Here is a 27,677-nt window from a genome sequence, read left to right on the forward strand (position 1 = left end):
TTTATACTGTTTTTAATTTTTTTTTTTTTTTTTAATCTGAGCAGTTACCTTTATCTGCTTTTAATTTCTTCATGTGGTTTCAAGTCAGTGTTTAGTATTTTTGGATTTCAGCTTGAAGAACTTCCTTTAGTATTTCTGTGGGTCAAGTCTGCTTGGTGATGGATTCTTTTGGTTTTTGTTTCTCTAGGAATGTCTTAATTTTTCCTTCCTTTTTTTTTTTGTGTGTGTGGTACTGGGAATGGAACCCAAGGGCACTTTACCATTGAGCTATACCCTAGCCCTTTTTATTTTTTACTTTGAGACAGGGTGTTGCTAAGTTGCTGAGGTTGGCTTTGAACTTAGGATCCTCCTGCCACAGCCTCCCAGGTAACTGAGATTGTAGACATGCACCATTTATGCCCTACTTAATTTTTGAAGGGTAATTTTGCCAGATACAGAATTCTTTGTTGAGTTTTTTTTCTTTCAGTTTTTTTTTATTCCACTCTCTTGTGGCCTCCATGGTTTCTGATGAGAAATCAAGTCTGTATGTGATGAGTTGCTTCTCTTTTGCTGCTTTCAAGATTCTTTTGACAGTTTATGTTTTGTCCAGATGAAGGTCTCTTGAATTGATGTTACTTGGGGTTTGTCTAAATGTGTAGATTAATGTTTTCCATCAGATTTGGGAAGTTTTCAGCCCTTATTTCTTGTGATATTTTTTCTGCTCCTTTCTCCTCTCCTCTGGCACTCTGTTATGTCTGCTTTTGTATACCAGATGTGACACACAGACCTCTGAGGCTCTGTTTATGTTTTTTCGTTTTTCTTTGTTCTGTTCTTTAGAGCCTAGTTGACCTATCTTAAGTTACACTGATTATTTCTTCTGTCTACTCAAGTCACCTATTAAGCCCCTCTACGGAATTTTTTATTTTAGTTATTATACTTTGTGACTCCAGAATTTCTTTGGCAAGATCAAATTCTCATGTTCGAAGAAATGGTTTGCTGTAGGTCTTTCAGCATATTTAAAGTAGTCGACTTAAACTCTGTTTCTAGTGTTGAACATCTGTGCTTCCTTAGGGACAGTTCATATTGATTTTTTTTTTTAATGTATAGACCATGCTTTGCCCTTTCTTTCCTTTCTTTGCATGACTTGTGCTTTTCTTGTGTAAAATGGACGTGTAAAGTAATGTTCAACTCTGGAAATCAGATTCTCTCTTTCTAGGGTTGTTTGTTATTGCCAGCTTTGGTAATTAGTGTTTGCTAGTGGCTTTTCTGAATTAATTCTATGAAGCCTATTCATTGTGTGTAGTCACTGAAGTCTGTACTTGGTTGGTTTAGTGGTCAGTTAATGGTTGTACTGGAACCAATAGATTTCCCAGCCTTTGTTTAGAGTGCCTGTGTATGTTGGGGACATTCCTTCAAATCTCCAGGGCAGGGAACAGCTTTGCCTTAGCCTTTATTTCCTGCTTGTTAAATGTCTCAAATTCAGCTAGAGGCAAGAGCAGAGGACTTTCTTAGGTCTTTGCTGAGATTATGCACATCCGTGATGATGTGGATAGTCCTGTGTTTGCATGTGGCCTTTTAGAGTGCCAGGGATAGGTTGGAGCTTTTCAAAGCACCTACTGACTTCTCATTCCCCAGCTTCTCCATTTAGGCCTTAGGTTATTCTGTTTTTTTTTTTTTTTTCTTTTTCTTTTTTTTTTTTTTTTTTTTTTTTTCTCTCTAATTATTATCCATTCCTCAAGCAGCAATAATGTTAAGATATTTGCCTATAAAATTGTGCTTGATGAACACTTGCCCAGGGAGGCTTTCTTACCTGCCCTCTGAGGTGACCTAAGAGTTCAATTATAGCCCATAAGTGGAGTCTTCTAGGGAACCCTCACATAGGTCAGGTAACAATGGTTCTTCGGGAATGGATCTTTGAAAGCACTGTAGCTCTGCTGCCTCTGGTGAGTGCCAGGCTGCTTTAAGAATCTCAGTGGGTTGATGTTTTTAAAGGCTGCTCTGTAGCTGGGGAGTTGGGAATGGGACTAAGACATTTACAGTCAGCTGTGTTTTCTTGAATAAGCACTCCTTCGATTTCTGCCAGTCTTTGATGATTTTACAGTTTCAAAAAAGTTGATTCTATCAGTTTTATTTTATATTTTTAGTTGTAGATGCACATAATATCTTTATCTTTTTGTTTACGTGGTGCTGAGAATTGAACCCAGTGCCTTACACATGATAGGCAAGTGCTCTACCACTGAGACATAACCCCAACCTGATTCTATCAGTTTTTCTGCTGCTTTTATGGAGGAGAGAATTTTGGAAGTCCTTATGCCATTTTCGATGTTGCTATCCTCAACAACTTCTTAATCAAGTGGAATCAGAAAATGGCATGGGTTGAAGGATGGATAGGTTTTTTTCCTATGCTAGTTCTATTCTGAGTTACAAATGCCTTTTTTCCTTTCTAAATTCTAGAGAATTGTGGCTCAAGAAGCAGCCTGCCTGGGTTCAGATCCTAGCAGTGATACTTACTTAGCTTTGTGGTCTCAAGCAAATGACTTGACTTTTCTGTGCTTTAGTTTCTTCCTTTATAAAATGAGAATAATAATATGCCTACCAACAGAAGCATGAGAATTTAAATGGTCAATATGTGCAGTGTACATAGTGCAGTGTACATGTGTAATATACAATGTTTGGCATATAGTAAGCACTCAGTAAAGGTATTTTTCAGAAGTTGTCACCGGTTTATTAACTTTCCAATGAATATAAATTAGAAAAGTAGTACAAAAGAATCATGGTAAAACATTTTCCTTTATATTTCTAGTTTGATTCCAAACGAATATATTGTTCTTATAAGCTTTGTTTAGCGGAAGCATTAAAAAATGAATAGTAATTCCAAGTAAAATATAATGAAGTCAAGTTGTTATTGTCTGTTCGTACTTATAATATAATGTTGTTATCTGCTCATTATTATTAGGTTAACAATAATGAAATGGTTGCATTACAACGAGAACCTAATAACCCCTATGATAAGAATGCCATTAAAGTAAACAATGTGAATGGAAATCAGGTTGGGCATTTAAAGAAAGATCTGGCAGCTGCTTTGGCCTATATCATGGACAACAAATTGGCACAAGTGGAAGGGTAATGTACTTTTAGAGTTTAGTTTTAATATTGTGAGTTAATACTGTCTTAGAACTTGCTAGAGCTGCATAAGACCTAGGAAGGTATTGTGGTACCTTTTGTCACTATCTCTTCAGTTAACATGTTCAGTTCTCTTCCTGCCTCCACTACCCAGACATCCAACAACTGTTCTCTTGTTTTCCTATTAAATTATTACCATGGAGAAAAAGACCTTGGTTCATAGGTCGGAAAGTATATTCCACCTCTCCAAACCTTATCATGCATAGGTTTGGGAATTTAGAAATGTATGTAGATCAAAGCTTGTAAACTGGTAGCCTGTGATCAAATGTAGGTGAGTTTTGTTTTGCCTGCTGTTTTAGGAAATATTTTCATTTATTTCCAGTATCCAAATCTGGATATTTACTTTTTATACTAGTTTTTTCCTCTCAGTGTAAAACTTAAGATTTTTCTCTTTATGAATGAAAGACCCGCCGATGCTGGACCCTTGTTCCCACGTGCCATCAGTTGACTGAAGCTGATAGGAACTCTTCTTTTAGCTCAGGCATGTGCTGTCTCAGTTCTTCCGCCTTTTTTTTTTTTTTAAGTTATGATATTCTCCTCTTGGTTACCTTTTCTTTTTTAGGCCTTTGTGTTTAAGTATTTGGAATATTCATACCTCAGTTCTAATGCTTAGGATATTCCTATCTTAATCACAGGTGAGTTTGGAAGATAAAATAAGTGCTCAGAAATGTCTCATTTTGTTTTCTTCTTTGTCAGTTCATAGTTTTCAGATACTGAGAATGAATTTTGAGTGAATCCTGGATTAGAACTAGTTCTTCCAGGTCGTTCCCCATCTTCCCCGTGGTGGTTGCCACGGTGGTTTTCTTAGCCAAGGCTTCATCCTCAGATGAAGTTACAGAATGTTTATCTTGCAATTTTGTCTATAAATGGTTGTATTTTGAACTGCTTTATCCCTTGGTCTGTTTCTTTTGGCATTCTGTTCTTGAAAAGCACCTTTGCCTTCTGATTGTTGCTGATTGTCTTTCCTGTCCTTTTTCTCTTTCAAGTCTGTCCAAATGGTCAGTCTCCTTCTATTTTATTTCTATACAAAATTTGAATTTGCAGTTGGAATACAGATTCTTAATTAGGATTAAAAAATTCTTCTAATTTCCCTTTTTTTCCCCTCTCCTAAATATAACAGGGTAGTTCCTTTTGGTGCAAACAATGCTTTTACCATGCCTCTGCATATGACTTTTTGGGGAAAAGAAGAAAATAGAAAAGCAGTTTTAGATCAGTTGAAGAAACATGGATTTAAATTGGGCCCTGCACCAAAATGTAAGTTTAGGATTTAACTTGATGATATTTAATATTATAAATGCAACAATTGTAACATTTACTGTCTCTTTTAAGTTTGGTTAGCCAGACTAATTTGTGATGAAGGCCCTAAGTTATTACTTGTTTTTGGAGTCTTTTTGAGGAAATCTCTGATTTTTTACTTTTGTTTTTCTTTCGAAATAAGAGTCATGCATCACTTAATGGGAACAGATTCTGAGAAATGCATCATTAGGTGATTTTGTTGTTGTGTAGACATCATAGAGTGTTCTTAATGCAAGCTAAGATCGTGATGTTACTAGGCCATATAATCTTATGGTACCATTGTCTTCTATCTGGTCTGACATTAATCAAAATGTCATTACATGATGCGTGACTAACTGGATTCACACACATATATGCAAAGAGTTCCCATGGACTATGTCTTAAATTCCCCCAAAGCTAATGTCTGAAAATTCCTGATTTTAAACATTCTTTTTGAAAAATTTTAAATAAAACACATCTCCCAATAGGGGGTGGAAGAGGATTGTTCGATTGGCAAGAGTTTATTCAAGTACTGTGGATTTATTTTAATAATGTGTTTTTGAATTAGTATTTAGCTTTAACAATTTTTTTTCTAGGGCTTGGGGTGTAGCTCAGTGATAGAATGCTTACCTAAATTTGTTTTATTTATTTATTTTTTTTGGTGGTGCTTGGGACTGGACCCAGGGCCCTGGACCTACTAGGCAAATCTTTTTATCACTGAGCTACATCCTTAACTGTATGGAAATTTTTAGCAATTTGTCATACAAGTTTTAAAACCCATTTCTTTTTATTTCCTTTGATGATTTTATTTTTATTTGTAAATTATAGCTGTGGGATTCAGTTTGGAAAGTAGTTGGGGCTCTGGAAGAGCTGGACCGAGCTACAGTGTGCCAGTTCATGCTGCAGTGCAGATGACGACTGAACAGGTGTGCTTCTCTTTGATTTTGTACTGTGGTCTAAAGTGAATTTTAAATGTAGAAGGTTGATATTTAAAAGAGTAGGATAATATTTATGTGCTGGTGTTAATGATCTTCATATTGTTAACATGGTAAAAGCTTTTGTATAATAAATAGTATATGTGTGTATATATATATATATATATATATAAACATATACACACATATTTATATTTGTAAGTAGTATCTGAAAAGCAGTGATAAAGAATATAGTTATCCCTTGGCATCCACAGAGATAGGTTCCAGAATCTGTAAGTCCCTTCTATAAAATGGCACAGTAGTTTTCTTTTCCTTCATTTTATTTATTTTTATTTATTTATTTTTAATTTTTAAAAAAAATTTTTACAGACTGCATTTTGATTCATTGTACACAAATGGGGTACATCGTTTCGTTTCTATGATTGTACACGATTTAGATTCATACCATTTGTGTAATCATGCATGTGCACAGGGTAATGATGTCTGTCTCATTCCACCTTTTTTCATACCCTCCTCCCTCTCATTTCCTTCTACATAATCTAAAGTTCCTCCATTCTTTAAAGCCATACACTTCCTCTTGTATACTTTAAATTGTTACTGGATTGCTTATAATACCTAATGTACTGTAAATGCAGTGTGTACAGTTGTACTATATTGTTTAGGGAATGACAAGAAAACAAGTATTTACATGTTAAGTACAGGTATAGCCACTGTAGGCCTAGCTGCACGTTGTTCCGTGGCTGGTTGGATCTGTTCTACCAGAACGTGCACATGACTATATCTGCATGGGATATTGTTCCTTTTAAGATTTGCAAAATGTCAAGTGGTAATTTAAAACATCAAAGTTTGAAACTTACTCCTCCTTTCAGGAAGGTTGCAAATAAAATGGTAAAAATTAACTCCAAATCTTGGCATTGCTTTAGCTCTTACTTTGTCCAATTTATAATCTAGGATACTATTATCTAAGTTAATTTGAAACGAAGTGTATAAAATAAATAAATGCAGATCAATTAAAAATATATCAAAATATTTCAATGTCTCTACCTGCCAGTGTTAGTCTTATTGTCTTCTAACTATGGTTACCATGTTTTCCCTTTATGTTCTTAAAAGGACTTGAGCCTGTACCTTAGGGGCTAACCGGGCTACCTCTGCTAACTTTTTAGTCCTGACCTGATTTCTTCTAGGTTACTGCTATACATCCATGTGTTAATTTGCAATGCTAACACCTGCAGTATATGTTGCTATAAAATTGAATCAGTTTTAGGACCACCTGAATTAGGATAATAATGAAATCATCTTAATATTCTGTAGCACATTACAAAAGTTTTTTATTCTGTTAATAATAAATGAAATGTCATTGATTTAAAAAGAGTCAGAGCTGATCACCATGGCATATGCATGTAATCCTAACAGTTTGGGAAGAGGGTCACAAACTGGAGGCCAGCCTGGGTTAACTTGGTGAGACCTTATCTCAAAATACAGTTAACAAAGGACTGGTGATGTGGCTCAGTGGCAGAGTGCCCTAGGTTCAATCCATAGGACTATAAAAAGAAAAGAAACATACCTGGTAGGATTGTCGAAGTAATTCAGATATAACTAACAGACTCACAGAATTTTAGTGGCAGAAAAAAACTGAGACCATCTAAATTAAGTTTATTTGTTTAATTTCACACAAATAATATATAGGCCCACAAAGCTTAAGCACCTTGTGCAAATGTATATGGGCTTATTTGTGATAAATATGTGACTAAAACCTAAAACAACTTATAACTAACAATCTCCACCCCCCACACACAGTGCTGGGGATCAAAACAAGAGTCTTGTCCATGCTATACAAGTGCTCTACCACTGAGCTACATCCCCAACCTCTGTAGTCTTTCAACTATAATGCAGTTACTTTAAAAAAAAAAAAAAATTGTCAGTATAGATGGACAACATGCTTTTACTTTATATGTTTATTTTCAATGTGTTGCTAAAGATCAAACTCAGTGCCTCACATGTATCTCAAATTAACAAGTGCTCTGCCACTGAACTGCAACTCCAGCCCCTGCAATTATTTTTCATAACAAAAAAGGGAGAAAACCTGTTCATTCTTCCTTCAGTGAGCAATATAGTATCTTAAGAAGTTAATTTATGTGCCTTTTGTTATTTGACTCTTTTGGTTAATTAATTAATATGAATTCATATAATCCTAGCTACTTGGGAGGCTGAGGCAGGAGGATCACAAGTTAGAGGTCAGCCTGGACAATTTAGTGAGACCCAGTCTCCCCAGATTAAAAGAGCTAGGGATGTAGCTCAGTGGTAAAGTACTACTTGGTTCAATCCCTAGTATGGGGGTTGGGGGGAAAGACATGAAATCTCTGAACTAGGTATAATTATCACTTTGACTTGCTTAATGGTTTTTCTTGTTGCTGTTTACTACAGCTTAAAACAGAATTTGACAAATTATTTGAAGATTTAAAAGAAGATGATAAAACTCATGAAATGGAACCAGCTGAGGTATTGGGCATTTTAAAATATCCTGATGATCTCTACCTTTCTTAGCACAAGATCAACTCTTTTAGTTACTGCACTTAGAAAAAGGAAGGACCTAACATTTTTTCTCTTTGTGACACTTTGATTCTAGGCTGTTGAAACACTGTTGCTTCCTCATCAAAAACAAGCTCTGGCTTGGATGATATCCCGGGAGAACAGTCAAGAGCTCCCGCCATTCTGGGAGCAGCGAGATGACTTGTACTATAACACAATAACAAATTTTTCTGAGAAAGACCGACCAGAAAATGTCCATGGAGGAATTTTAGCTGATGACATGGGTTTGGTAATTAATTTTTCTCAAATTAACAAAACCTTATTTTGCGATTATGATTTTGTAGAAAGTAATTTTGAAGTTGCAGGATAAGTGTCAGGTTAGGACTAGATTTCATTTTTAGTGAAGACAGGCCTTGTGTGTAGGGGGGCTTCACTTAATGCTCAGTTTTTTTGTTTGATTAAAGAGAAATTTATTAGGTGGCAGTTGTGGTATAAATGTGTATTTTTGAATTTTCTTTGTTCTTTGAAATTTGGTGTAACCTCTCTTTCATAGGTTTTCTTTAAAAAAGTAAAGGCAGGGCTGGGGTGCAGGTCAGTGGTAGAGTGCTCATCCAACATGCATGAGACCTGGATTTCAGTCCCCAGCACAGCAGAAAATGGGTAAAGATGACATTAGGTTAAATGGTATTCTCTCACAAGTATTGTGACCAATACAGAGTACTCAGTGGGCATTCACGAATATTCTGAGTAGATATGTACAAATTACACTAACCGTTTTTTATATTATTTGGTCTCAGTAACTTTTTACCCTTAAATATTATTGAAGATGACAAAGAACTTTTATTTTTGTGAGCTATGTTAATATTTATAGCATTAAGCTTGAAAATATTAAAAGGAACAGTTGACAAAACTACTTGTTAACATAAATAGCACATTTTTAAATGGAAAGTATTCCAAAGCAGTTGCAATTTTGTTGAGAACACTGGCGTTGTTTTACATTTTTCCAAACCTTTTTTGATGTTTTGAATGACTAGATGACACCCACTTTCTTGTGTCTGCTGCTTATTTCAGTCTGTTGTGAATATGTTGTTTTTGGTTGAAGTATATGAAGGAACTGTGTTTATATGGATATTTAGTTATGAAGGGAAGCGTATTTTAATAGTTTTTTAGATAATTATAGATTTGATTCTGTGCTGAAACCCAACAAGAATTAGTTTATTACAGGTTAATATTTATAATATGGAATTTGAAATCATGCCAGTTAACTTTTAATAGCACTGCATTAAAATTTAGTGTATCTTCCACACTGAGTAGGTGTTTTACCCATGCATGATTTTATAACCAGGCTCATTCCATGAGAAAATATTGACTAAAAAGAAAATATTGACTCACTGTGACACAGATCTGCCAAATGTTGGTGCATTTCATTATACAATATTAAAAATTATCATTCTTTAATATCACCACTGATTTTACTAGAAAAGCATATATATTTTTGGAAGCTGCTGTATTTGTGGCATCACAAGTTTTACAACATTCTGATTTTCAATTGAAAGTTCAAATTTTATCCCTGAACAACAAATACTCTCAGTTGTTTTTCTCTTTTTAAAGATGATAACCTCGCTTTGTTAAATTTTTGAGATTTATTTTGGACACTCAGTAATGAACAGTGATAGTTGCCAGTCATTCTTCCAAGTAAAAGTGATGGTGTCCTTAAGAGGTGGCTGGTTGAGCTTGCAGCTGCCTCAAATGATTTTACTCCAGAGCCCTCATGTTTTGATATGCAACAGAAGTGTTTCATGTGTACCTCCTGCTCTGTCAGAATCATTGGAAGGACGTGTACTTAAGAGGTCTGACTTGGTCAGATGAACAGGGACCGCTTCATCAGCAGCCTTCTTAAGAGAAACTGGCTGGTTGCTTTTCTGAGCATGCGGCAGTTGGGGACACAGGGCCTGGGTGCAGTGTCCTGCCTTAGCTTTGTTTCCTGCCAAGGTGCCAGCACTTTCCACATGGCTACGGGAGCATTAGTGCTGCTGTCAACCACATGAGGTCTCATTAACAGTACAATAAAAACTGCTTTGACGTCACATTTTCCTGAAAGGGTCTTGGGGCCCACACAGTGAAAATTCCTATTTAACACTGCTTTAAAATTGCCAGATATTTGCCTCTGTACTGTTAACTACGAATTACACTGCAGAAAAAAATGAAAAATTAACATGTTTTCATTTAAGAAAAATATACAGAAAGTATCATGCCCTTTGCACTTTAGTTAAGTTGTGGCTTTTAAGTGTTATCATTTTAAATCAGGTTTAATAAAATCATGTCTTCATAAGCATACTAGGATTAGTAATCATTTAAACTATCTCTGAACGTCTTGGCAAGCTAACTGTAAATAGTGTCATGATAAAATTAATAGTTCTGAGTTAAATGCAGAATCTTAGAAAAGTAGTCATTCAGTAAAGGACATTTATCTGAGTTGCTTGCACTATTTTATAGTATAAATTAATAATTCCTAATGTGGTGAGGAAAGCATTTCTTAACTGAAAGATTCTCATTTTTCGTTAGCATGTTTATTATCTAATGTAAGGGACCTGTATTTCTGTGACCTTGAGTGATATTTAGTATTTGATTATTTTAAAATTGGTTTTAGAACATTTTCTTACAACTGGGTTTCAGAATCTAACTGGTTTTTTTCTTTTAAACATCTTAAAGGGTAAAACTCTTACAGCCATTGCAGTAATCCTTACCAACTTCCATGATGGCAGACCTCTTCCTGTTGAGAGAATTAAAAAGAATCAACTAAAGAAGGTAAAGTATTAATAAGTGTGTTTTTCTGTGAGGTCTCTGGCTTACTGTGAAATTTAAATTTCATTAAAAAGTAATTGCTAAGAAATTGACGATACGTTTGATGGTACAATAAAAGAAGGTCTCTTGTGTTATGAGAGTCAAAGTGTTACATTCTTGAGGGTCATTAGTAATACATATCAAGGATCTAAGTGTTCGTAATCTTTGACCTCATCAGTAATTTTAAATAATCTGCCCAAGGAAGTTATCAGCAATCCATTTTTTCCAAAGACAGTAGTTCAAGTTATTTCTTCAGTGTTGTTTTATAAGTCAACAATTTGAAATGTCTCTTTATAGGTAACTGTTAAAATTACCATATAGCCATAAAACTTAATGCTCTGCATCTGTAAAATCTAAGTGATGAAGAATACTTACTTTCATATCTATTTGTTCTTGTTGTTTTGCTAAGTGGGACATTAAACTCAGGGCCTGTGAATGCTAGGCCAGTTTTCCTCCACTTGAACTACACTCCCAGCCCTCAGGATATTGTTTAGTAAAAGAACAAATGCCAGGTACAGATGTGTAATACTCATGTCATCAGTGTACTTACGCACTCTGTGGGTACCAAAGTGTTAATGATGATAGTTTATGGCCTAGTGATGAGACTGTGGGTGGCTTTTCTTGATACTTTGTGTATATGTGTGTGTGTTTAACATGTATACACATAATGTATTTATGTTGTTTCTAAGAATTAAAAATCACTTTATTGGAAAAATAAATGTGTTTAGAAAGAATTAAAAATCAGTAGAAAGAGAAAAGTAAATGTTACTAGAAAAAAAACATTATTCTTTGTTTTTACCTGAAAATCCTAAGAACTTAAAAGTAGGCTAGGGCAAAAGGATGCGTGCAAAATAACTTTCTTTGACCCAGATGTTTTCTCCTTGTGCTGAGTTTTTGAGCGGCTGCTGCTTGTTCTCCTGCCTCCTTCTTCCTGGCAGTGTGCTCTTTCAGTCCCCACCTAGGTGCATTGCCTTCTTTTTGCTTTTATTGGGAGGTAAACCTGTTGGGAGCTCAGGTTCGATGCCCTGCCGTGGGTAGTATACTGATTTGTCTTGTTCTTCCTACATGTAGTAACTAAAGTGAAAGTTCTAGGGTTACAAAATTGGTAGAGGCATATACAACTGTTTACAGCTTCAATTATCAATTGAAAAATTATTAGTTATTACTAAAGATGTCCCTTGTTTTTCCCCAAAAGATTAGCAGTGCATTTAAAGTGTTGTAGGAAGGTTTAAGGATCTTCATTTTAAAGATCCTGTTTGAAATGGAAACTGAAAATGTGATTTCTCATCCACTGAAATGTCCTTATCCCCTTGTTCATGGTTTGTGTCTACATATAGAGAGAACATTATACCTTTGGTTTTCTGGGATTGGCTTATTTCGCTTAGCTTGATAGTCTCCAGATCCATTTACCCGCGAATGTCATAAAGTCATTCTTCTTTATGACTGAGTAATATTCCCTTGTGTACATGTACCACAATTTCTTTAACCATTCATCTGTTGAAGAGCACCTAGGTTGGTTCCTTTGCTTAGCTATTGTGAATTGAACTGCTGTGAATTGAACTGCTATAAACATTGATGAGGCTGTGTCACTATTGTATTAGCATGCCGATTTGAACTTCTTTGGGTGTAAACTGAGGAGTGGGATAACTGGGTCAAATGGTGGTTCCATTCCTAGTTTTTTCCGAGAGGCGAGGTGTTAGATTATTAGAAATTATTGATGAGGTCAAAGATTACGAACACTTAGACCCTTGAGATGTTACCAATTGCCCTCAAGAATGTAACAATGGATTTTGAGGAATTTCCAAACTGCTTTTCAGAGTGACTGCACTAATTTACAATCCCACCAACAATATGTGAGTGTACCCTTTTCCCCCACATCCTTGCATTTATTATTACTTGTGTTCATGATAATTGCCATTCTGATTGGAGTAAGGTGAAATCTCAGTGAAGTTTTGATTTGCATTTCTCTGATAGCTAGAGTTGTGGAACATTATTTCATGTATTTGTTGACTGTTCATGTCTTTGAACTCTGAAGAATATGCTTGCTGTGCAGAATAACGTAATATAATGAGTAACCGTAAAGGACGTCCTTTACATGTTTATGAATTTTTGGACTATAGTTTGTATACTATTAATTTAATGATTACACTAGATTGAAAACTTGATTGGAAAATTGACAAAAATCATTTTTAACATCTTCTTAGAACTAATGCATTAAAAATTAGGTATCCATACTGGACATGGTGGCATATGCCTATAATCCCAGTTGCTGGGGAGGCCGAGGCAGGAAGATCACACAATTCAAGGCCAACTTGGGCAATTTAGTGAGACTGTCTCAAAATAAAATGCAGAGGGCTGGGGATGTGGCTCAGGGGTAGAGAACTTGTCTGCTTGGCTAGCATGTGCAAGGAGGCCTGGGTTCAATCCCTAGGACTATAAGAGAGAGGTGAGAGGGAAGAAGGGAGGGAGGGAGGGAGGGAAAAGAAAAGTTAACTATTAACTCTTCCAGTTAATATTTATCTCTCAAAATGTTTTTGGTTTTAATTTGTTGAGACTGGTACCATTAGAAGGGGCTGGTTCTTTTCCCCCACCCCATCCCCCAGCACTAGGGATTAAACCCAGGGCCTTGCATCCTAGGCAAGTGCTCTACTAAGCTCTGCCCCAGCTCCAACCACAGTTTTAGTAGAACTTTAATAAGATTTTTATGCCGTGTTTAAAATTCCACTTCTATAGTACTTTTTTTTGATACATGTGTACGTTAATGCAATTTGAAAAAACGGTACACACAGAGAGAAAGTGGAAAAGCAGGGCTGACTGGAAATCTCTGCTAGGGTAAGAGTGGAGGCTCTCTGGAACCTGCACTGCTGCATCTGTCTGCCCGGGATCTCAAGAGAAAAGTAATGTCTTTGCTTACATGAGGTAAAGCAGTGCAGGACAGGATCTTTAAATTTGTTTAAAACTGTTAGTAGGCTGGTGCGGTGACAGACCCCTGTAATCCCAGTGACTCAGGATGCTGAGGCAGGAGTATCAGACCAACCTCAGAAACTTACCAAGGCCCTAAACAACTTAGCAGACCCTGTCTCAAAATAAAAAAAAAATTACAGACTGGGGATGTGGCTCAGAGGGTTCAGTCCTGGGTACCAAAACCAAACAAACAAAACGGATAGCACCAGTAAATAATGCTTTTTCACCCAGGAATGTAAGGAATGTAATGTTAAAGATGAGTCTGAGAAACTTGGAGGAAACAGTTCCAGTGAAAAAGCAGATGGGCAAAGCAAAGGTAAGCATTAATTTCAAATATGACCTGATACTTGATTTATATTTTTCCAACCTTATAATTGCAATTTTGGCTTTAATGTACAAAAATTTAGGATCTCTTTCTGAATGACCTCATGAGGATTGGTTTTTAATAAAGGTTTCATTACAGAGGTGACTGGGTGATTGTACACAGATCAAAAAACTGGAAAGAACATTTTTGGTTGAAAAACATAATCCCATGGAAGGACAATAAGTATGTTTTGTTCTGGGACCTCAGTGTATTTCATGTTATTTATAATGCATTGCACAAGGATAACAGCAGATAAAGCTAGAAAGATAGGTTAGAGCCACATTCTGAAGTCAGAGGAGAAATGAAGAGAGACTTGTGGACTTAGCAGTGATGTGACCTCACAGAATCCATTTCTGAAGATAGGTTAAAGCAGTGTGAGACTGAGCGCATTTTAGGTAAGAAGAATAAGGTGACTGGTAGTAACTGTACTAAAATTTGGGAGGGGAACGATACATAGGAAAACATTTTCGAGAGAGAACAAAGTTGAAGGTGGGGTTTGGGTTTTTTGTTTTTTGGGGGGGTTTTTTTGGTAGGAAAGAAAGCTGTAGGTTGGTCGGTTTTGGGATATAACGAGGAGAATGCTTCACAGGCCTGCGGAAGAAGATGCACATGAGGACAGTTGGTTGAGTTGACGTTAAAAGCAAAGGGGGAAGTGGAAACAGGGAAACGAGTGAGGCGATAAAAATGGCAGGAAGAGTGGAACTGGATAGGTGGAGGCAGCTGCCTTTCCTTGTGAAGGAAACAAGGTTATCCAGATGTGAAAACAGTTAGAATCAGGCAGAGGATGCAGGGTCCTGTGGTCACTGAGGAGAGTGGCTGTGAGAACTGGAGAAAGGCGTTGGTAAATGACAGAGTGACAGCCGGCATCTGCAGGTGTCAGCAGCAGCTGTGTGGGATTCTGCTTTGCCTCAGGAACCCCTCCCCTAGCAGCTCTCAGCTGCCTTGCTGGTACAGAGGAAGTCAGCCAGTCTGGGAACTGGCTGGGTGACACCTGGGGAAGCACTGGGTCAAAGACATTGAAGGTTCTAGGTTGAGAAAAACGTAGTCACTGTCTGTTTCACGGAGAAAATAGAGCATTTGAAAGGAGTGAGTGTTGAGAAAACTGAAGATCAGTATTTGGAAAACCAAGATTTTAAGAGGGGAGGATGCTGGTTTAAGACAATTGGATAATTATCTGTGTATTTGACTTTTTCTTTGAAACAGAAAGATCTAGATGTAGTGAAGAACCCAGTATTTCACATATCAAGGAGAAGAATAAGTGTTCCACGTCAGAATTGTCTAGCTCTCGCCCCAAAAGGTAAACTCCTTTCGTGGTTTCATTATATGAAACGTTTTTATTTAAACTGTTTTTTTACATATAGGAAAGAAAGATGACCATTATATCTCAATTACATAGTTATTTCAAATATTTTATTTCTAATTGCCAGTCACTATTAGATAGAGACCGTTCTTGTTTTTATTAGTTGGAAAAAAGTAATCTCGATCTGCGTAAGAAGTGAGTTGTTAACAATCACTCACTATTCTGCCATCACTTCTTTCCTTATTTCTTTCACCTGGTAATTCCTGAGTTTTTGTTTTTGTTGAGACTTTAGAAGACTTTTCTTAATGGATTTTAGGAGATGAACACTGCAGAATATTCACTGGATGACTTACAAAACCACTCTTTGCTCGTTTCAGATTTTTTCAGTTCACCTGTAATGGAAATAAGACCTTAGATAGTTGTGGAGAGTATCGTACTGACTTAGGCTTCAATATGGGAAGAATTTTAGTAAAATACATCCTACCCTCTGATCCCACCTCGAGTCTTAACGTAACAACTTTATTTACCTCTGAAGGATGTGCACATATGGCTTTTGTCCCACAGTTTGCTGTGGGGTCTGAAGTGTGATTCCATGTCGAGTTCTGCCGGCTCTCCTGCCAACTGCAGTCTCTTGACTGGTGTGGATGATCAGTCTGCCATTGATACCCATCGGAACTGAACTCGGAACCCGTACTCGTCGGTTTTCTTCTTATCTAAATAAATCTCAAGTCTCATGGGTGGGAACTGTGAACCTGGCTACAGGTGCCGTTAGGTGGGCTTCACTAGGTGAAAGGACTGGCCGTGCAGTGGTGAGGACAGGAAGCTGCACACCCCTGCTTTGGTGGATTGTGCCACCTGCACAGCAGGTTCGCTGTCACCCTGCGGGAGACCTTCCTGCTCCCTCTCTGAGTGAGGAAACTGCTGCTAAGGAGAACATGAGGCGACTTGCTTAAAGTCTCCATAGCAAAGTAGTGGCAGATGAGGATTTGAATGTCGGTGGTCCGAATCACTCCAGGGTCGTTGCTCCAGCCACTTAACCAGTTACATGTTCTACACGAAATTTAGGAAATTTCCCATCATGGATGAATCAGTTTTGCCTTTGGTTGCTTATTTCTTTATTTTAGAAGGATTTTCTTTGATAAGAACCTTTTCTTTTGTTCTAGTTTTATATAAACGTTTTATTTGAACTCTGAAGTATTAAACTCATTATTAGAATGATTATTTTTTAGACTTAATTTTTCAAATTTAACAGTAATTATACTGTACTTTGTAAATAAAATGCATATGGTTATGAAAACAGTATGTTTTCAACAGATTTGACTTTTATAAGTCAAATAAGATCTTTCTCAGAAATTTTTCAAAAAATAAACAGTGACATGACAAAGCATTTGAATTGCATTTACTAAACATTGTTATATCCCATTTTGTTTTGGATTGATTTTGTGTATACTTAATTTTAGAAGAAAACTTACTGTCCAGTATGTGGAAAGCAGTGATTCAGAGGAAATTGAAGCAAGTGAATTGCCACAGAAAATGAAAGGTAATGTGTAGTGGGTTGGATTGGTTAATATGTCCTGTATTTCAGTCTTGTATGCCCATTTTAATGTTTATTTTGGTTTTGTTTTAGGCAAATTGAAAAATGTACAGTCAGAGACTAAAAGTAGGGCAAAAGGTATGTGTGTACGGTATCTTCAATATTCATAATCCACACTGAAGGATTATTAAAGCAAAACACATTGGTTTGCATCTCTGAAGCTTGGAAATTTTTATGAATACATCTTCAACTTTGCTGCTGTATTACATTTGAACAGTTCATAGAACTTCATATGTGTTAAATGAATTAAATAAGGAAAATTCAATGAATAATTTCAAACTAAAATGTAAGGGGTCATACTTAGATCAACTTAAAATACTTTTTACTACTTATAAAATAACTTCAGTATTATATTTTTATGTATAAGTAGTAATTAACAGTTAGGTTGGGAGTGCCTTTTTGGTAATATTCCCTTCTTAAAAAGATGTAAATAGTAAAATAATTTATTTTTATTTCTTTTCTCTAACCTTAAAACATCCCAGCCCTACACATACACACACACACACACACACACACACACACACACACACACACACAGAGCTGGGGATTGTCCCCCATGTTGGGGATTGAGCCCCAGAATTACCCTACCACTCAGTATTCCTTCAGTCCTTTTTATTTTTAAATAAAAAGTGAGACAGGGTCACAGGGTATTGGTAAATTCCTGAGACTGGCTTCCAACTTGGAGTCCTCTTGCCTCAGCCTCCCAAAATGCTGGGATTACAGGCTGTGCCACTCTGCCTGGCATCTCTAAAGTAACATTGTTTACTTTATTCTCCTTTAATTCAGATCGTATTGTTGTCCTGAATTAAGAAATTTATTGCATTTGAAAATTAAGTGATCATCATTGAATTGATCTGAAAATTTGGTAATCCTGTTATTAAGAGTCAAACATCTGTTTCCTTGAAAAAATTTTTCCACCCAAGAGCAGGCTCACTTTTTCGTACCATGAGTGATTGCATCTCCTTTCTGAGCTAGAGACACATGCTTATTGTCAGAGGACAGTTTTTGTTACCAGATAGTTTTATTCAATAATATAGGCTTGTTACATAGTGTAAAAATGGTATTCTATTTCCTCTCATAAAGCACAGGAAAGAGTTTGTAAACAGTCTGATCCTCCGTGGTTTTCCTTCAGCAGGGTCTTCCAAGGTCAAAGAGGACGCAGCGTTTGCATGCGCACTCACTTCACCGAGCCCTACAACAAAGAAGAAAACGCTGAAAAGAGGTAAGTGAACCTGCTAGTTTTCCAGTTTTTGTTTTTTTTATAAAATTTTTAATGAAAAATTAAATTACAAAAGTTATAAGGCCATATTAAAGAAGTTTAGAAAATAGAGAAAAGGGGAAAAGCCACATGGTGATGTCGTTTCCTTCAGTGCCTTTTCCCATTGTACTTTTTTACAAGGGCAGAAATACGATGGGGTCCCTTCTGGAAGCAGAGGTAGTCTCTAGTGAAGACACAAAGTGATTTATGGGTGCTTTAGAGTATAATTGCTTAATTTGATTTGGATTAAATTATAATAAATGCTTATTTTTGTTATGATTAAAATTTGCTTTTCATTGAGGAAAATTAGTGATCTTTATTATAATTTTGTGTTTTGTAGTTAATATGAAAACATTGCTTAAGAGTGAGCAGTTGACATGGAAAGAGATTGAACTGAGGTTAAGGAGATCTGGGGCAGTTCATGTCTCTGCCCCTTGGTCTCCTCTGTTTTCCACTTTGGCATTTCAGCAGACGTGTCTTATTTCTCTGCTTTTATCAGCTGCTGTTGTGGGACTTCGGTGTCCAGCTCAGTGTTCCTGGATATGTTCTCAGCTTGCTTTCTTGCTCCACTTGGTTTTCTTAGAGATTGTCACCCAGAATGCGGCACCCTCCTTAGCCCTCCCTCTCAAACCTCCTCCAGCCCACAGTTTGTGTCTCACGTCATGTTTAATCTTTTTCTTTGTGTCTGTCACTGCCTGACGTCACTGTGTATGTCTGCGGCACACCTCCTCCACTGGCGTGTAAGCACCTGAGTCATTCTGACTATGTCCTCTTGGTTAGAGACCTGCCCTGTGGAACAGAGAGGGATGAAGCATTGGAGTGGCGCAGTAGAGCTCACTCGGGGCAGCCTGGAGTGCAGACGCTGCGAGAGTCAGGAGCTGCAAGAGCAGATGCTGACAGAATGAGTACTGTGGACACTGGGCAGCGGTACAGGCTGCCTCCTCGAGCATCCCTGGGCACAGTCCTCTGCTCTTCTGATAAACACTCTCTGTGGCTTTAGGTTTTTAAAGTCCCTATTCCTTCATGGCTGCTTCGTTTTAATTCTGCTCAGTTTCTCTTCTCATGGGGCAGGTGATTGCCACCTCCTTACTGACGTGTGTTTCCCCCCAAAAAAAGTAGTCAAAGGCTTTGTCAATGATTTGTCCTTAGGAGCATCTGCGGTGGAGGGTTCAAAGAAAACTGATGTTGAAGAGAGGCCAAGAACAACACTGATTATCTGCCCACTGTCTGTGTTAAGCAACTGGATTGTAAGTTTTTGAAGCCATTATTTAAAATGTGGTATAATTTATATTTGTCTTATTAAAAGTATTCTGTTAGAAGTATGCTTACACCTGTAATCCCCCAGCCCGGGAAGCTAAGGCGGGAGATCACAAATTCAAAGTCTGCTTCAGCAATAGTGAGGCGCTAAGCACCTCAGTGAGACCCTATCTCTAAATAAAGTACAAAATAGGGCTGGGGATGTGGCTCAGTGGTGAAGTGCCCAGAGTTCAATCCCCAGTACAAAAAAACAAAAGAAGTATGCTTTGTCATGATTTTATGTGTTAGGCGAATTGAGGTTATGTTTGCTGAGTCAAAGTAATTTTTCTTTGGAGATTTATGGTAAAGAACTTCTGATGTGAGATTTGATTTATATTTTTGCCTTTGCCACTTTTGTTCCCTGAAAGGAAAGGATATATAATTTAAGATTCCACCATATTTACCAACTTACTGTCAGACCTTCCTTTTCTGATAATTCCATTCATGGTAACTTATTTTTATAACACAAAGAACTTCTGTCTGCTTGGTTTGTTTTTAAGTTCTTTTTATAGACTTTTCTCATTAATCCTCACAACTAGTATTCTCATTTATTAGGTGATCAAATTGAAACAGAGAGAGGTTAAGTAACTTGCCCAAGGTTACCAAGGAAGCCCATGATGGAACTTGGGTGCAGTGTCCAACACTGGGACTCTTGAGCCTGTGCGTTCAAGGTTGCCCACCAGAGGAGTTCGTGTCCCCCACCCCCACCCCACAGATTGCTTTTCTCTTCCAAGACATAACATTGGAATGGAATCACTTTTATGTGCTAAGTGTAAGGAGCAGCCTGCTTCTTTTGCAGTTGGAGCTTCAGGCCTCATATTATAATGAAATAATGAGTCTTTCAGAAGCACAGTGAACGTCCACTGGGTATGCACCTGCATTCCTGCAGCCTCCGAGGTTGTCTGTTCTGTCTCCCCCTTTCGTCTGAGAGGAGGAATTCTTGCACCTCTCTTTGAGACCATACCTTGGTGTGCACCTTGCCGTTGCTCTTCCCCCCACTTGATAACTCATTCTCCTCCCATGGGTGTTCATGAAGCGTGCCGGGTCTTTTTATTTTCCTGTGCTCTCCTTTGATGAGCCCTCACCTTTGGTTGCTGCTCCTCTGCTCTTGGTCACTGCCAGACCTCAAGGTTGGTTCTGCTTGGTGCTGTCTCTTACTCTTTTCTTGTTGTCATCGGGCTGCTGCCTCCAGTGGTTGGAATCGCATTGGAAAAGTTGGCGATTAGCTAATTGTCAACTTCCAGGCCTGTTCTCAACTTCACGTATTTCTTCTTGACCTTATGTATTCCTTAGGTATTGGCTTAATGTATTTCTTCTTCACTTTATGCACTTTGACTTCCGTGACAGGGCTTATCTGTTTAAGTTTTTGGTTTGACAAAAGGAAATGACACCTCTTATCTCAGTGCATCCATTTTCCTCTTAGGACTAGCTGAGTTTTAGTGATCTCTTCCTCTTTTTTGTTTTGAATAAAACTTTCTCTTTCTTTTGATGCGTGGTTTCTCCTGGGAGGGGCAGTGCCTGCACCCTTGAATGGCTGTGTGGTGAGGCTTAGAAATATTAGTGGAAGCATACACAGTGTAATGGTGATTCTTTAAAGGCGTGGTATGTGGGGATGTTTTACAATGGGTTATCAGTATTTCTTTATAATTTTATATTTAGAAACCAAAAGTTTGAGTAATATTAACATAATAAATGAAACTTCCAAAATCTTGTCTACTGAGATTACATAAAAATGGAAAGGAATGAGGGATGGTTGGGCATGTAGGGGTTGGAGGTAAAGAGTTTTCCAGTTTTTCAGCAGTCTGTGCTCTCTCACGTAAGTGACAAAATGTTTTAAAGAGCAGATGGAAACTTATTTTTCTTTTTTTTTCCCCCCTCCAAATAAGGAGAATAATCCAGTTAAAGGATTAAGGCCTGGAGACAGTCCCTCTTCTACCACATATTAATTAATTCTGGATATTTGGACATGTTGCTTAATGTTTTAGTCATCTTTTTCTTTGCTATGACCAAAACACCTGAGAAGAACAGCTTAGAGAAAGGAAAGTTTATTTGGGGCTTGTGGTTTTAGAGGTCTCAGTCCCCAGATGGCTGAGTCCATTACTCTGAGACAGCATGTCATGGGGAAGGTCCCAGCAGAGGACAGCTGTCAGCTCATGGTGGGCAGGAAGCAGAGGGATGGGGTGACAGGCCCATAGGGAAGATGACACTCCCCCCATCTGCTCCAGCCACGCCCTACCTGCATATGGTTGCCACCCACCCATTCAAATTAGGATGGACTGATGAGGTTACAGCTTATGATCTCTTCATTTTACCTCTGAATACCCCTGTATTAGTAGGAGCTTTTGGGTCCACCTCAACACTTAGCCTGTTGTTTTCTGTGGAGGGGACATAGGTATACATGTAGTACCTGGCACAGTATCTAGAAACACGGCAGTGGTAGTTCTTGCTCCAGGAAAGTGGGTTTTGTCTTATTCTCAATCTAACCCTTTCACAAGTATGCTGTGCTGTTGTATCGCCACCCTCTGATTCAGAGTGCTCATGTAGAATTCTTTCTCAATACTAGATTTCTTCTCTGTCAGATTTCTTGATGAAAATTCTATCCATATTTTTACGTTTATCTCTTCATATTTCACATTTACTTCTTTGCGTTTTTCCTGTTCTATTTCATGTTGCAAGCTCTCTTTAAACCACAGTGGTCTGGGTTTACTCTCACCTGCTCTGGAAGCATTTGAGAGACCTTCTTGAACCTCCTGTGGTGGCCACTGAGCCCCTTTCTCTGTACGTCCAATTTTGTAACTCATCTCTAAACCTTTTTAAGTAGAGAAAGAATGAACATAAATTACAAATTAAAAGTCATCCTTGTATTCCTTCTTGAAATCTGACCTTTGGCTCTCAGGTCGTGTCTTTGCTATCCTAACTTTCCAACCACTGTTTCTCTGCCTTTGTTCTGGTTCCTGTTAAGTCTGCTTTTTCTTTTCCTTTAAGGCATGGTATTTTTTAAAATTATGAGGCATTTAATGAGATCTGCATTTACTCAGAAAGTTTTAATAATTACCAGAAGCTGGACACATTTGCATCTTTTCTCCCAATACACACGTGAGAGCACTCTCAATATTGACAGGCATGCCGCCTGACCACCTTCTATTTTTGCTGTGCATTCTAATCCTATTTTTTTTTTCCTTAAAATCTTCCAGCTCTCTTGTTTTTATGATTTATGAAAACAAAACGAAAGGCCACAAGGCAGGGACAGTTTCTTATTTTCCCCTTTTCAGCTGCACCATTGTTGTGGTCGATACTTGTCAGATAGCAGGCCTGCTAAAGTGAACGAAAGAACGGGTACTGTGCTTGAATCTCACCCTACTTCCTTGGAAATAATAGTTGCTGTTTTTTTTATGTTTAATTTTGATATTAGTCTCATAACTCATTGAAAGCATTGAAAAGCATTTTTATTAAAACATTAAATTTTAAAAATGCTAATTTCTGTTTGAAAGAAGCTTGATAACTTTTTTTTTTTCCTTTAAAATGGAATGGCTTATTTTTGGTAGGCCCAGGCAGAATATATGTAATGTACTACTGTATGTGTCAGTTTTCCTGACGATGTAATAATAATTAATAGTTGTCATTATTATCTTAATTAGTTTAGATTACAGAAAAATTTATTTCATGCAATTTTGGTAGCTTGATTTGTGACACTACTGCCAGGACTGTATTTCTTATGTACATAATACATCATTAAAAATATTTCTGATTTTCTTCTAGGACCAGTTTGGACAACATATAAAATCAGAAGTGCACTTGAATTTTTATGTTTATTATGGTCCTGATCGTATTAGAGACCCAACCTTGCTTTCAAAACAGGATATTGTTTTGACTACATACAACATTTTAACCCATGACTATGGAGTAAGTATGCTGATATTCAGAGATTTAAGGTTGAATTTAAGGATTATTATTCTTCAGGTTTCTAATGTGTTTTAAAATCAAACTATACTCTTTTTTTCCTACTTAGTGTGTAGAAAATAATTAGAATCTTTTAAAAATACTTGGTCAAAAAAGGGAGGAACGTACTTTCTTTAGATACTAATTTGGGAATGTTTTCCATTTAGAACATTTGTAGTTAACATTTTAACTTGGATTTGTAACAAATGTAGCAGTTTATAAATGAATTATTTTTTATTCTGGAAAATCGTTTTCTGTCATAATGAGTTGATTAGTATTTTGGTTTAAAAATAAGCTTTTTCTGCAGCTGCAGTTAATGAGTTTCCTGATTCTTTTAGGAATCTAGTTGTTGTTTACTTACGTAATTCAAGTCGTTCAGTTAAAACTTTTTTGAAAATACCTTTTAGTCACAATTTCAGTGTTCTCATGAAAATAGAAGGGAGATCAGTAGAACAGAGAAAGGAGATGGGGGACGGAGGAGGGGAGGTACTAGGGAACAAAATTGTCCAAATTATATTATTATATTGTGTGTAAGTACAAATATGTAACAGTGAATTCACCATTATGTATAATTACTAAGCACCAATAAGTAGTACTAAAAAAAGACAAAAGATGGAGGAAAAACTAATTTTAGACTTCTGGTAAGAATGTTACCTTTATATAAAAGAAATCAAGGTTGTTACATTGGAAGAATTCTTACAATTTTTTATCATCATTATGTGTAAATCTGAGGCAGAATAGTTCAGGGTATTGTACAGTGTGATTCTTCAGAGAGCTAGACTTGGATTTGAAGGCAGGCTCTGCTACTTCCTAGTGGTGGTTCTTCGGCCAACATCCTTAGTGCCTTGGGCTTCAGTGTTCTTACCTATAATAATGCTCTCTGCTTGTGAGTATTCAGTACTTTAATGTGTATAGTTCCTGAATTAAAAGCAGTGGTGGGCACATAGTAAGTGTTGATGTCAAAAAATAGCAGCAATTATTATTAAGCAAATTATTTGAAGTACTGTGTTACTTTCCTGGGTTGTTTTTTTTAACTCTCGCAACACATTCATTCATTTCAGACTAAAGGTGATAGTCCATTACATAGCATAAGGTGGTTAAGAGTGATCCTGGATGAAGGCCATGCCATACGAAATCCAAATGCTCAGCAGACAAAAGCTGTACTTGATTTAGAAGCAGAAAGGAGATGGGTATTGACAGGTAATCATAGCGTTAAACTTATTTTTACCTTACATCTTTTTTTATTCCTTTTTGAAATTGACATGTAAGTATTATAATATTTATGGGGTACCATGTGATATTTCAAGATACATATACATTGTATAATCAAATCAGGGTAAACATATCTAGCTCCTTAATCTTTTATCTTCCTTGGTGAAAACAAAATCCTTTCTTTTGACTGTTTTGGAGAATATTAACATTGTAGTCCCCCCAGACCTAACTTCTAGCTGTACCTTAGAACCCACTGAGGAAGCTTTCACTGCCCGCAGCCTGCTCCTCTCCTCAGCCTCTGGTCACCACTTCTGTGAGATCAGCTCTGTATTCCATACTGTTTTCCATATTCCATGACGCCTGTGTTAATTTGCATTCCCACTAACAGTGCTCAAGGGCTTTCTTTTCCCATGTCCTTGCCAGGATTTGTCTTTTGTCTTTGCTAATAGTCATTCTGAATGGAGTGAGGCAATGTCTCCTTATGGTTTTTATTTGCATTTCTTTTGTGAATAATGATGTTGAACATATTTTTCATATACCTGCTAGGAATTTTTGTACCTTTTTTGGGAAATGTCTATTTAGATGTATTGCCCATTTAAAAATAAATTTTTTTTTTTACTGTTAATTTCTGGAGTTCCTTATATATTCTGGATACCAACCCTTGCCACATACAGAGTTTGAGATAATTTTTTCTGTTCTGTAGGTTGTCTCTTCACTGATGATTGTTTCCTTTGTTGTGTGAAGCTTTTACCTTCATGTTAATTCCATTTGTCTGTTTTTTATTTTGTTTCCTGTGCTTTGGAGATCTTATCCAAAACAAAAAAGAAAGAAAATCTTTGCTCATTCCAGTGTCCTGAAACATTTTACCTGTTTTCTTCTAAGAGTTCTAGGTCTTGCATTTAAGTCTTTAATCCATTTCAAGTTGAGTTTTTAAACTGGTAAGATATAGGGGTCTTGTCTAGTTTCATTCTTCTGTACAGGGATTTCCAAATTTCCCTGCATCATTTATTGAAAAGGCCCTTTTCTTGTGCCTGGTCTCAGCACCTCTGTTGATGGTCAGACGTGTAGATGAGTAGGTTTACTTCTGCTCTCGTTCTGTTCCACTGGCCTGTACATCTGTTTTTATGCCAGTGTGATGCTATTTTGATTGTTACAGCTTTTTGGTTGATGGTTGAAGTCAGGTGGTGTAGTCCTTCTGCTCTGTTCTTTTTGCTCAAGATTGCTTTGGCTGTTCAGGAGTTTGTGATTGCATGTGAATTTTAGAATATATTTTTCTTTTCTAGATCTGTGAAGAATGTCTTTGGCATTTTGATACAGATTGCATTGAGTCTGTAGATCACTTTGGGTGCCATGGACATTTTCTCAGTATTGGTTTTTCCAATCTGTGGCAGGATGTTTTACATTTTATTTCTGCATCCTCTTCAGTTTCATCTTCAGTTTCTAGTTATCCTTGTAGACACCTTTTGCCTCTTTGGTTATATTTATTCCTAAGTTGGTTGGTTGGTTGTAGCTGTTGTAAATGGGATTTTTCCATTTCTTTTTTCAGATAGTTTGCTGTTGCCATACAGAAATGCTCCTGATTTTTGCATGTCGATTTTTATATTCTGCAACTTTGCTGAATCATTAATTTGTTATAAAAGTTTTTTTGGTGGGGGGGTGCTGTGGGAGTCTTTGGGGTTTTTTATATGTAAAACCATGTCCTCTGTTAACAGTGACAGTCTTAAACCCCTTTTCCAATTTGATGCACTTTATTTTTTTCTCTTGCTTGGTTACTCTAGTTAGAACCGATATGACAGTGGTAAAAGGGGGTATCTTGTGTTAAATTTATTAAAACATTAATTTTGGGGACTGTGATGTAAGTGGTACAGTGCTTATCTAGTATGGAAAGCCTTGCGTTCAAGCCCCCATACTGCAAAAGAAAATAACTTTAAAACGTATTATTAAGTAAGTTGGTGGGTGTAACTTTGTGAACTTTTATTAAAAAGCCTACCCTAAAATTAATCATAGAAATGATTCAGTCAAATGTTTTGAAATGTTCTTTATAATTGCCCATGATATAACACCTTTGGGGTCATAGTTAATTTATGGAACCTGCTTATTCTTGAACCTCAGGGAAAAGTAGACACTTTAGTCCTATAAACAGAATCTTGGTTTTTCTATTGCCCATCTTAGAGCCTGTTTGCTATTCATGATACCCTTACTGGAAGATGGGAAACAGAATATAAATTTATATTAGTTGCTTATTTTTCTTGCTAGTGCTACTTATTTTAAAACCAGATAAGCTAGATATGTGTGCATTGAAGATAAAGTGGAGTTTACTGGGTTTGTAGTCTTTTTCTCCCAGTTAGGTTGACAAGTGAGAGCTAAAAGTTAGAGTAAAACTGTATTTTGAGATGTATATATGTTTAACAGACAACTTCAGGCACAGCTGATCATGGTGGGCTCATACAGTGTCTGTTTTACCTGTTTTGTCGGGTTTTGCAGGACAGATGTTCTTAAGAGCTGATAGGGACTGGGGATGTGATCCAGTGCTAAGAGTGGTTGTCTAGCATGCCTAAGTCCCAGGTTTGGTTCCAGAACTTCCAGAAAAGAAAGAGGAGGAGTTTTAACAGTTTCCTGTTATTTTTAGGTACACCTATCCAGAATTCTTTAAAGGACTTGTGGTCTCTTCTCTCCTTTTTAAAACTTAAACCATTTCTTGATAGAGAATGGTGGCATAGGACAATACAGCGTCCCGTCACAATGGGAGATGAAGGAGGACTTAGGTAAGTCATTCCACTATAGCTGATGTGTTCATTAGTGACAGTTAGTGGAACTGATTGCCACTTCTATTATTCTTTTTGACTCTTGACTTCTTCACTTTCTAAAAGTGCATACTTTATCCCTTTGACTTTTTTCCCATAGTGACTTATTTGGGGAGACCAAAGATTTCTAATTACCAATAACTACTCTTCCCCTGTTTTAGCCAGACTGAAAGGAAAGGCAAAGCTTTGTGGTCTCTGTGT

General features: G+C 37.0%; 1 protein-coding gene across 6 annotated transcripts in view; it reads left to right on the forward strand.

Moving 5' to 3' along the window:
• The window catches only part of Hltf (helicase like transcription factor), a 47,470-nt gene that overhangs the window by 4,711 nt on the left and 15,082 nt on the right, over positions 1-27,677 (forward strand). For 4 of the 6 annotated variants that reach the window (XM_047564342.1, XM_047564343.1, XM_047564341.1 and 1 more), the window contains exons 3-17: positions 2,936-3,102; positions 4,283-4,416; positions 5,266-5,363; positions 7,797-7,871; positions 7,999-8,190; positions 10,614-10,709; positions 13,941-14,025; positions 15,277-15,370; positions 16,834-16,913; positions 17,001-17,045; positions 18,100-18,189; positions 19,375-19,472; positions 23,281-23,424; positions 24,522-24,660; positions 27,302-27,437. In XM_047564342.1, the coding sequence (XP_047420298.1) occupies positions 2,936-3,102; positions 4,283-4,416; positions 5,266-5,363; positions 7,797-7,871; positions 7,999-8,190; positions 10,614-10,709; positions 13,941-14,025; positions 15,277-15,370; positions 16,834-16,913; positions 17,001-17,045; positions 18,100-18,189; positions 19,375-19,472; positions 23,281-23,424; positions 24,522-24,660; positions 27,302-27,437 (1,673 nt within the window). The remainder of the gene's footprint in view (positions 1-2,935; positions 3,103-4,282; positions 4,417-5,265; positions 5,364-7,796; positions 7,872-7,998; positions 8,191-10,613; positions 10,710-13,940; positions 14,026-15,276; positions 15,371-16,833; positions 16,914-17,000; positions 17,046-18,099; positions 18,190-19,374; positions 19,473-23,280; positions 23,425-24,521; positions 24,661-27,301; positions 27,438-27,677) is intronic. The other 2 variants (XM_047564344.1, XM_047564346.1) reach the window with 1 other exon arrangement.

Source organism: Sciurus carolinensis, chromosome 9, assembly GCF_902686445.1.
Source record: "Sciurus carolinensis chromosome 9, mSciCar1.2, whole genome shotgun sequence".
Classification (NCBI taxonomy): domain Eukaryota; kingdom Metazoa; phylum Chordata; class Mammalia; order Rodentia; family Sciuridae; genus Sciurus; species Sciurus carolinensis.